This window comes from Aricia agestis, chromosome 13 (assembly GCF_905147365.1).
Source record: "Aricia agestis chromosome 13, ilAriAges1.1, whole genome shotgun sequence".
Lineage (NCBI taxonomy): Eukaryota > Metazoa > Arthropoda > Insecta > Lepidoptera > Lycaenidae > Aricia > Aricia agestis.
Genome location: NC_056418.1, coordinates 2,709,990 through 2,721,742, shown reverse-complemented (window position 1 = coordinate 2,721,742; position 11,753 = coordinate 2,709,990). Strand labels below are relative to the sequence as shown.

Sequence of the window (11,753 nt, the reverse complement as noted above, 5' to 3'; positions counted from 1 at the left end):
ATTTACACATCTGATAATATATCAAAAGGCACTGGACAGACTTACAAAAAGGCACTAGACAGAAAGTATTAATAGCTTAGGTACTAGCTGTGTACAGTGTAAATATTTTTCTGACTGGATTGCACCAACTAACTTTAACTGTAACTTTAACTTTAACTACAGTGCAAAATGTCAAATCTTTGAGTAAAGTTTAAAATGGACGCCATCAAGACGCCATATTTAACTATAACCATAGAGCTCGACAAGGTTTTAAATGCATGTGGCGAAAAAAGTAACTAACGCTGTCATCATACAAAAACCGCAATTTTTGACAGTTCTCCTTTACCAGCAGCGCCCCCGCCCACGCGCATGTATAACCTTGTTGGATCAGCTGTCATCTGTCAATTTCTCCGGGTAAAGTTAAGGGTAAAGTTAAAGTTAAATTTACCTTAACTATAACTTTAACTTTACCCACGCCTCTGGTGCAACCCAGTCCTTGCTTAGTTACTAATAGTTCATGAATTGTTCAGCCAAGTGAAACTCTTAGTTGAAAATATAATCAACATTAATTCATTGATATAAAAGAAAGTGATAGCAATATATTGACCCTCTCACTTCATGTCGGATTGTTAATCGTTTCATCAAATTCATCAGTGTGACATATCATTGGAGCAATGATGCCTATAACTGCCTTACACTTAGTTGTAGTACTATTAGAGAAATAATTGGATGGACCCACGTTAAGTGGTCGGGTTATGTCTCGACATAGCCCGACCACTTAACGTGGGTCCATCCAATTATTTCTTACTAATTTGTGATCTGTCAGATGTCTGGTCTCTGCTGTCAGCTAGGTTTGACATAATGCGAACAAATCGCGTAGGTCTACCATCTGCCTATGAATCTATTTCTCTGATAGTAAATATCTATTTGGCAAAATCACCAAGGTCGCCACATATTCGACGGACCCTGGTCTGCCTTCGAACTTTCAGCTTCCTTGCTATCCTTATCCACATTTTGCGCTTTGTTAGACTGGGACAAAGATTCAGCAGTGTGACTTATCACAGTTCTGGGCACGTTTGGTCTTCTATCGCTAAGTCTTTCTGGGCTACCTTCAATCTTCCTCTCTGGTAATTCTGGTACACGATGGAACGTCGGCGGTCGAACTTGGAGATCCAGTCCTACACTATCTGATAATCTATCCGATATGCTCTTCTCTGGCGTGACGATTTCCTGGTCTAGCCTGATCAGTTTCGGCATAGGACCAATTGACTCCGCGTGGCGTTTCAACTTGTTCCGTATCGAGTAGTCTACTGCTCTCTTTGGCGACCCGTCGATTCCTATTTTATAGTTCTCCACGTCAATAACTATTGAGAGCGGCTCCATTATTTTCTTATTTCTTAGAGCCTCCTGCTTTAGGTTTTCCGGGGATATCGTCGTTGAAGAGACTGTTGGCTTCTGTTCTGGACTGTCCTGGTCGGACGCGGAGTGACTAGGCGGTGTCGGGAAGGGGTACTTTGGTATTACTCTCGGGGGAGTTTCCAACTCGGTGGAGGAATCGCAGGCAGAGTCACATGATAGGGGACTGATGGGTGGGCTTCTTAGCTTCGTAGCTCTGACGTAGTGGAAGGCGCTCGGTCTCTCACCATCCAGCCTCAACGGATCCGGAACTAGGGGCTGGTAATCCGAAGGCTGCAGTCTATCGATGCCAGATATACAGGTGTTTAAATGGTTGCCCAGTCGGTATCTTATACCGGTGGGTACGGTGGCTAGCCTGGATAGATACTTCTTGACCTCCACGGCGCAGTCTCCGAAGCCTGACTTGAATCGTTGCAGCACCGCTGGATCGGCAGCGATCGCGGCTGCGAGCTGCTGCCTCTGCAACGTCTGGAGATGTTTCACCGTCAGCTCCAGGATGTCCGCCTTCTCCAGCTTGGAGTGACGAGCTGGCTGGAAAGGAGAATAGAATGATCAATGCCTTGCTGTAGGAAAGCTTAGCTTTTCTAGTAAGGGCTCCCACACATAACTGCGAATTCGCATCGCATCGCAAATATCTGTGACAAAATTCATAATAAAAATTACATAATATTAATACATTTAGTGTGGAGCCCTTAATTTTTAAGGTTCAGTACCTACTGAATTTTTTATATGACGTAAGTATAAAGCTTTATAGAAAGAGGGTAAATATCAACTTACGTCTTTGTCCATCGCATCCATCAGCAGATCTTTCAACTCGTTCAAGCAGTTGTTGATTCTTGCTCGTCTTTTCTTCTCCATTATTGGTTTGTTTGTCTGTAAGATTAACAATATTATTATTATTATATATTTTATATAAGATAGAGTAAGCGTTTTAATTCTATCCTTAGTCCAATCCATGAGAAGGTCGGTTTTTACTTTTTAGTCTTTTGGACTTCAAGTTTTATAAAGTACGAGTAGGCACAACCTCTATCTATGACCTGTGTAATCAAAAAAAAAAAATTTTTTTTTTCGTGTTTCTAGTTTCAAGTTTCAACTAGAAACCATAGTAGGTACCTAATCTGTACATGTCTGTAATTTTAACACGTATTATGCCTTAGATATAAACCATTGCGTTATTTTGGCCACCCTACTCAGTACTCACTACCTACTGACAATTTTTTCTCTCTTGTCACTTATTTGCATCACAATTCACAACAAACAGTCTGTCAAGAAAGTGAAGAAATTAAAAAGTGGCAACATCGTAGTCTCATCCCTTTCAATTAATCATTCGAAAAAAGGGATGACACTACGATGTTGCCACTTTTTAATTTGTTCACTTTCTTGACGGACTATATTTATAAATTTTTATTGCATAAGGTTTTTTTCGGTCACACTGATTACTGACTTAATCCTTGAATTTCTTTGGCCTACACTTTACTAAAAAAAAACTTAAAAAAACACTGTGCAGTTGTCCACTCACAATTTGAATTGCGAACATATTGAAAATACTCACCTTACGCAACTCCGCCTTGGACATCCCCTGTGTGGGTTCCGAGAGGAAACCAGTCTGGCTGTCATCGTCTTCGCTGCACGGCATTCTCACAACACAACAATCCTGGACCACGGCTCACAACGTAATGGGAACTCACGTGAGTCCCCGTACAATTAAATTTAAATTCGTCCGCTATGTTCCTTCATCCTGTTCGAAAGTTGAACGCGAGAATCCTGCCGTCTCTTTCTAACTAATGGGGTGAAGCGCTGGGAAATGTATCGGAATGTTTTGTTTTCGTTCCCTCTCGCTCGCACAGGACCTGTTATGAATGGCGCCGATGGGATAGTGGTTGGCGATTTTATTGGTTCGGGGTTCGATTTTATTTGTTGCAATATATATTTTGCTATTCATGAATGCATGTTTTTTATTAATTGATATAATTATAAATATTTTCTTATGTAAGTACTAACAAGATTTTTTTTTTGATAAAGTATTAAAAAAGGTTTAAGTTTTTTTATGCTGTAGGTATTTCACCCTTCTAAAGTAAAGCATAGTCTAAGTATTTGCATAAATTAGAAAATACAGACTTGTGATTTTCAATAATAATTAAAAGTGAAAACTTTAATTGATAGTTGACACCTAGGCATTTGCTAGGCCACCTAAGTACCTAAGTTGTAAAATTTTTAAATGCTTTTTTAATGTATCTATAATTGTTATAACTGTAACAAAAATAAAAATAGGATAATACAAAGATGAAATCACAAGGATGTAGGCCACTTAAAACTAACGTAACTAAATAAAACAAAACAGAAAATAAAATTCGAGTGAAGCTACTTCAATGGAAACCCCTTTCATTGTTTTACGATAATCACCTCTATATACACATTAATAAAACACAATTCCGCCTTTACTAAGTTTCGCGAGGTGACAAACTCGGTAAGGTAAAAGGTGAGTTTTTTTATAAGGGTGTAAAGGTACGGGTGTTGTGTTCTCACGATGTGTGGGAATGTAGAAAGGTGCAAGGGTATTTGTCGCGCACTAGAAATTAGGCTTGCGGTTTTCGATTTTTGAATTTTTGAATAATTTTTTTTAAGATTGAAAGTGTTACAAATCGTAGTCGAAAAGTTGTAATTCTGCGAATGAAGATTTTTTGTGAAAGTTATGCACATTAAATTATAATATAGGATATTGGATACTATTTTGATGAAATACTTTTTTAGGAAAATAGGAGCCTACGTGTTAATAATTAACTACACATATTGTATTACTATTCTTTTTATTGTAGATGAGTGTTTTAATATAATAATATGTATTTTATCTGTTAGATCAGCTCACGAATTAAAAATATTTTATATTGATTTTCCCATAAAAAAAACAATTTAGTCTCCAACGCAGTGGGGGATAAAATACATATATCGGTATTTGTTTTAACAAAACATTAATATCGTGATGATGACCCTATCCCTTACCCTAGGGGCCTAGCCGATGTCCAGGTGTGTACCTAACCTTTCCAACCCTCACATACCGACGGACGTAATATTAATATTCAATTTTACCATTTTCCCACGACCTTCCCTAGCTAATAAAGTTTTCACTTAGAAACACAACGATTTTAAACTTTATTTCATTGTAATAAACACCATTAAAACACAGATGGTCATTCGCAAAATTACTGTTTCATAGCTATTACGAACCCTATAGCAAAGGTGTTTAGACTGAAAATTGTGTAATAAAATTGTGAATATTTTAAAACTATAACCGTGCATGTAATGATGCATGGCGTTTGAGCAGTTAGTAATACGATACTGGCGCCTTATGCCGTACACAATAAATGTCAAAATTGTTTGGCAGGTGCTGTTTAGTGGTAGGTCCCAAGTTGGTATCTGAGGGCATCCAATGGTGACAATATTGCATGATGGCATAGAACGTGGGAATTTTAACGGGATAATTGAGGGCCGTAATGAGTATGCTAATTTAATTAGGTGACCTAAGGTATGGGAAAAGCCGGTGCTAACGGCTTGTCGTAATTTGGTCAGTTTTGGGCATTTTTTGTGGAGTTAACTCTAGAATGGTAAAACCGAACGCTTTTGAATAGATTAGTGAATAGTGAGTGATGAGTCTTAAAACCTCAGATAATTTTGCAATATGTGGCACATATTATTATATCTCAACTAGACGTTCCGCGCAGCTTCGTCCGCGTATATTAGATATTTTACAGACAAATTAGTCCACAAAAATACCCTATAATCCTTCACGTGGTCTACTTCTTATCTGTGCCAAATATAAAATAACAGAAAAATTGCTCCAGTAGTTCGTGAGATTATCCCTTTCAAATAATTTCCCCCGTTTTTTTTTTTAATTTTCCTCTATTTCTCCGCTCCTATTAGTCTTAGCGTGATAAAATACAGCCCATAGCCTTGCTCGGGGCTCGGTAAATGGGATATCTAACACTGAAAGAATTTTTCAATTCGGACCAGTATAGTTGCTAAGATTAGCGTGTTCAAATAAGCCCTTTCAAATAATTTCCCCCCGTTTTTTCCACATTTTCCTCTATTTCTTCGCTGCTATTGGTCTTAGCGTGATAAAATATAGCCTATAGCCTTCCTCGAGAAATGGGCTATCTAACACTGAAATACCACTGAATCGGACCAGTAGATTCCTGAGATTAGCGCCCAGATCGGATTAAGTATGTCAAAATGTTCATTAAATTAAAATTAAGTAATCATTAACTCTGAATTCTGGTGAATTCCACTCTCAAGTACTAACGCCTCCTGCCCAGAACGTGTCTCCTGCAGTCTAACAATATATCTCGGTATAATCCGGATTCTGGCAGTCGTGACTCGTGAGAACCGGACCCGCCCTTCCTTCCGCTTGAACTTCTAACAAAAAATACGCGACTTCACCCTACTTGATACAGAGGGTCATCAAAAGACAGCGAGTAAGTCGCCACCAGTGTATACCCGAGAAAATTGATTCCTAGGCAGTTGATAGACCTACTACGTCGTTTGGTCGGCTTATGTCAATTCAATGTTAGCTGTGATCGGTCCAAAGACCTTTATTATGTCAATAGATCGGTCGAATGAGTCGGACTTAACGCGACCAAATTTATTAGGTCCGCCATCTGCTTAGAAATCAACTTCTCTTATAGTACAATGGACCTAAAAATACTCCTGTGTAATTTGTTTGGTTTCGAGTTTAAAATTAGGGACTTTTTAGGTAATTACACTTCAAAAATTATGCTGTAGTAAGTTAGTAACTGAATGAATTACGAGTACCTACAAATTATTATTACCTTTAGCTACCTATTTTAGCCTATCGGCTAGTAATTAGAACTTTTATAATCTGAGGGGCGTCGTAGAAAACTGGGCAATTTTTATCTTACAAGATACTTTTATAGCTGTTAAGCCCTAGCCCCTAGACTTTCAAAGGCGAAAGTTTATATAAGGTAATCATTTAAAGACTCTAAAGTCTAAACCAACAGCTAAGCAGGTGACAAAGACTACCTACTAATTCAATCCTTGAGAATCTTATGAGAACTAAACCTTTTTATGTTTTTTCACCAAAAGTAGGTAAATAATTCTCCCACATCTCGACATCAAAAAAGCAACAAAGGATTCATAAAAAGTAATCCGTAAGTTTTTGTGTATCCCAGATTCCCATGGATACAGGTGAATGAAAAACCATAACCATTCTCACTCCAAACACATCCGGGGGCATTTCCTGGTCGGATCGAACAAAAAAATGCTGTTCCGTGTTAGATAAGTGTTTATCGTTTGATGGATGGACAATAAAGTGTGTTTATGAAGTCTGTGAAAGAGAATGGGTTTGAAAGTATAAATATTAGATCAGTTATTAACTGTGGACTGTGGTTTTAAGACGACAATAAGATGTTTTTAGCACTAGATGACGCCCGCAACTCCGTGGCGCCAACATTCGTTTCTCGCGCGGTAACCGTACATTTTTCCGGGATAAAAAGTATCCCATGTCCTTCTCTGGGATTCAAAGTATCTTCATACCAAATTTCAGCCAAATCGGTTCAGCGGTTTGGGCGTGAAGAGGTAACAGACAGACACCGACAGACACTCTCGCATTCATAATATTAGTATGGACATGGATAATGCTATCAGCTATTGCGATTTGCGCCTATTTCGAGGAAAGTCACAAGACTTTCCTCGAAATAGGCGCAATGTACAGTTCGGTCGTCGGTACGGTTCTACGGAACCCTTCGTGCTCGAGTCCAACTCGCACTTGGCCGATTTTTATTTTATTTTTCCGTTACCTACGGAATTTCTTGGTTTGATCGCCGCGCACAAAGCCCGCGATGGAAGCTATACAATAACTTAAAAATAAAAAATACTATGTATGATGATAATTATTATGATGATTATGGATCCATATTCAATGAAGTAACATTACTCCTAAACAAACAGTATTGCTCCCGTGACGGACTCATTACGACAATCGCCTCTTCCTCCGGGACCCCACGTTCCCACGGCTTCTGACAGGTGTCATACTATATACCGCTAGTGAGGTAAATTAAACCCTAACGAGTTGAATTTAAGGTAGAGTTTAGAACGTTAGGACGTAGTGTATTGGGGTATTTCATGTTGGTTGTTAGAAAATGAATTTTAACTGAAGGGAAGTGAGTGCAGTTTGGAATGTGTCGGTAGTGTATCGGTATTTCGTCCTGGGTTTGTTTGCTATAGTCCCATATTAGCACTTATTTAGTTACTCCTTATTTGATTGATATTAAGAATAATATGCTATTTTAATTGAGTAGAAACTAAAACTAAGGTTTATCCATTAAGTTATACCTAGTAAAAGTAAAAATTAATTTCAGATTTCAAATCTATGTATTAATACGCAAGCGAAAAACTTTGTAACCCTTTTTACGAAAAATGGGGAAACGTAGGTGCATGAAATTTTGCACAGTTATAGTTTATATGGTGAAGGAGTGCATCGAACTAATATTATTTTGAAATTATGCTTTTATCATACATTTTTTTAACAAATAAAACATTACACACACTACAACACACACACATGAGAAATGACAGATTTTTGAGTGACAAGCCTATACATACGAATTATACACTTTTATTTATGGTTGAAGTCTGTTGACAACAAGTTGACAAATTGAAAATGGATTAAGTATAGTTTTTTTTATTGAATCTAAGAGACTTTTAGACAATGCTTACACGGCCAGTCTGAGATCAGCTAAGTCCCAGAGACAAGAGTTGAAAAAAAAAGATAAGTAGTCAATATTTTTTACAAAATATAGGTACGGCAGTACTCCTAATGTCGTCGGAACTAAGGTCGAATTTCGACCATTGGGCGATCTCTAGTTCATTTTTAAACAGTGACTTTTTTATAACCTCAATTTTTTGTCTATGGTCTCGTCCTACGATTCCAAAATTGCAATTTGCCAATTTTTCGCATGAGGTCACAACTGACCCGTCTTGTGGGAAGGGCGCCTCAAGTCGCTTCACAGTCGGGGGCCTTTGTGCCCCACACCTTGAGCGGGACTCTTTTGTAAACAGATACTCATCGAACGTATCAATACGAGCATGGGAAATATTATACGCCTTTTTTTCGAAATGGCCAATCCTTTAAGATTTGGCGTGAGAATCTTTAATGATAGTCTGTATGCACCTATTTAAATCGAAACGAGCATTATGAATCGCCTAATGGAAAGGGACTGCTGTTATGTACTATTCTACTATAATATAATTCAGGCCACACTGGTTTCGATGACGGTGGACTGTTTCATTGAAATCCAGGCCAGTTACGCAGGAGTAATTTTATAGTGCTCAAGTATGTGCGCAGCGCACAAGAGCACTTTCTATTTCTCTACTCTCATAACCCAGTGGGACGGACGACCGACACGACTGACGAGAGGCGCAGGATCGACCTTTTACATGCCCATCCGACGCATGGAATATGGATCGTCTTACTTGTCGGACAATCAGGTGATCAGCTTGTATTGTCCTAACCAAACTTGAAAATTACATATTAAAGATAACTAACTTGGAAAATAAAAGACCATTTATAGTGTTTACAAAATTGTCTATTTTATCAGTCATATCGACACCATGTCTTACAAAATTAAATGCAAACTTAAGTAAATGCAATACACTCGGATATGTTTATCATGCACAGTGAATATTAAAATTTTAAATTTTATTACAAGGACATTTTTAATAATAACAAAACGCCCTACAGAACACCCGATATCTTAAAAGAATCATACCAAAATAAACTTTATGGCGATTACACTCTTTTTTACCCGACTGCCAGGATATGTTTTATTAGTTACCTATATCAAAAGACAATTAAAGAAAGTAAAAAAGATGGTACAATGGAGGGAATTGATTCTTATGCAGATGGCAGACCTAGTCCTAACTTACATTTGGTCGAGATGTCACTTAAAATATGATAAGTCGGGACTCGGGTTTGACATAACGCGACCGAATTACGTAGATCCGCCATCTGTCAATGAATTAATTACTCTGATAGTACCTTACTAATAAAATAGTTAAGGAATAAGCTTTACAATGTTTTCTTTTTGTCTTTCAAGAGATTATTCCAATGTAGGTATTAAAATAAGCATTGTATAGAGCAGGGATGGCGAACCTTTTCGTATAAACGTCCCCTTTTCTGAAGAAGTCATAAATATGCCATTCATTTTTTTTTTGTGGTGAATATTTAAAATTTTGACTAATTTGGTGATCACTATGCAGAGGTGGATCTACACAATATAACCTTCATTGTTGGTATAGTAATAATGATTTCGATACTAGTTTTGTGACCAGTATCCTGCTCCAAATTTTATGTCAAGTGCTACTGGTGGCACGCGTGCCATTGGTTCACCATCCCTAGTATAGAGTATTCATTGCATAAATATTTTAATCAGTAAGTTGTTTAAAATTTAAGATTGAGTGTAACCAACATTTAAAAAATTTGAATTTAATATCTTACAAATTGAATATAATAAGACGAATCATGTTTTACATTAGAATTAAAATATAATTTGAGTAAATTTATTCGTACAACTAATCTAAACAAATTTTTGGTCAAAAATGAGATAAAATATAAAAGTAACTTTAGAAATAATATGCAGCAAGTATAATTATAAAAAAAATACCAATTAAAAAAAATATTTTACTCATAGACGGAATTTTTAACTTTGAAAATTAGACTTGAGTTTTATAAAAGTATTTTTAGATGAGATATTTTTTATAATTACACTTTTAAATTATCATAAATTGATTTTACAAACGTTTAACACTCTTCTGATAAAACAATATTTTATAAACAGAAATAACTAAGAAAGGTGACTTATTTTGAATGCCTTGTTTTATTTCATCCTTATCTAAATACATATAAACAAAATTGAGACTTGATCAAATTAGTGCCTTTTTTCACTGCTAATTAAATGCGTGTCTTTTTAAACTGGAAGCATTATAGCTGCCTAAACTTTGTTTACATTAAGATTAAAATGAAATAAAACTAAGGACAAAATATATCTGACACTTATCAGAAAAATGTTTAAAAGATCTAAACTTCTAAAGTAAAGTGTTTGTTATAGGAGTTAGTAGTTAAGCACTTAAAATCTAGACTGGCACTGAGATATCACAGAAAAACAATTACAAACCAATTTTCTCACTCTCATTAATGTCTACATACTATGTGTTAGTGTAAACACCGTTATCATTGTAACCATCAAATGAGCCCGTCAAAATGAACAACTTTTTCAGCATTGTTCTCATAGGAGAACAATGCTGAGAACTCAAAAAAAGCGGCCAAGTGCGAGTTGGTTGGAAAAAAACTTCTTGCTAGATCTCGTTCAAACCAATTTTTGTTGGTAGTTTTTATAGTAATGTACATCATATATATTTTTTACATTTATCATGCCCCTTCTTTAGAAGTTAGGGGGGGGGGGACACACACACATTTTACCACTTTGGAAGAGTCTCTCTCACAAACTATCCAGGTTAGAAAAAAGTGATGTTAGAAAACTCAATATGATTTTTGAAGACCTATTCATAGATACCCCACACGCATAGGTTAGATGAAAAAAAATTTTTTTTGTTTTAGTTGTACCTATGGGGACCCCTAAAATTTTTAATATTTTTTCCATTTTTGTATCAAAATCTTAATGCGGTTCACAGATTACATCTACTTACCAAGTTTCAACAGTATAGCTCTTATAGTTTCGGAGAAAAGTGGCTGTGACATACGGACGGACAGACAGACACACATGACGTATCTATAAGGGTTCCGTTTTTTGCCATTTGGCTACGGAATCCTAAAAATGCATCTTCATACCCATAAAAATTGCCGGATTGGTTTCAAGGATAACGGTGTTTACACTAACATATATTTTTGGTTTTAGTAACCACAAATTTAAAAAAAATCTTTTGAAAAAAGAAATTTATAAGAATTGTGGTGGGTGCATAGAATTTATGAAATAAACATTAATAATTCAATTGTAAATTACTTAAATGCAATCAATAAAATTAACAAAAACCAAGTATAGGTAATAGGATTAGTATCTAAGATAATGTTAATAGAATATAAAATTAATTAAAAATAACATTGCTATTAAATGCTAAAATCAGCTGCCGAAACAATTAAAATATATTAAAATTAAAAAAATAGAAAAGACAGCAAGTCAATAATGAGTATTAGATAATGTCCAATTTGCATGATGACAAGGTCAAAGATTAGCGAATTTTGTTAATAAAATAAAGAAATCACGGTAAAAAATAAATGTTCCCAAAATTTCAGCTTGATAGCATTTATATTTTTTTTGTTATGCGCCTTC

The 11,753-nt window shown here is 36.1% G+C and overlaps 1 protein-coding gene across 1 annotated transcript; it reads right to left on the bottom strand.

Moving 5' to 3' along the window:
• Positions 1–893: 893 nt before the first annotated feature.
• On the bottom strand, positions 894–3,126 carry LOC121733424. The gene is made up of 3 exons (XM_042123682.1): positions 2,948–3,126; positions 2,173–2,268; positions 894–1,926 (listed from the first exon to the last, which is right to left on the bottom strand). Exons 1-3 carry the CDS (start codon positions 3,029–3,031, stop codon positions 916–918), a joined length of 1,191 nt encoding a protein of 396 aa, XP_041979616.1. The 5' UTR covers positions 3,032–3,126; the 3' UTR covers positions 894–915.
• Between the last annotated feature and the right edge of the window lie 8,627 nt (positions 3,127–11,753).

Excerpts from the sequence above, each read along its gene's own strand:
- LOC121733424 (XM_042123682.1), bottom strand. The coding sequence starts at position 3,031 with ATGCCGTGCAGCGAAGACGATGACAGCCAGACTGGTTTCCTCTCGGAA. Across the intron at positions 2,269-2,947 it reads CCAAGGCGGAGTTGCGTAAG|ACAAACAAACCAATAATGGA; the intron begins GTGAGTATTTTC and ends TTAATCTTACAG. Across the intron at positions 1,927-2,172 it reads TGGATGCGATGGACAAAGAC|CCAGCTCGTCACTCCAAGCT; the intron begins GTAAGTTGATAT and ends TCTCCTTTCCAG.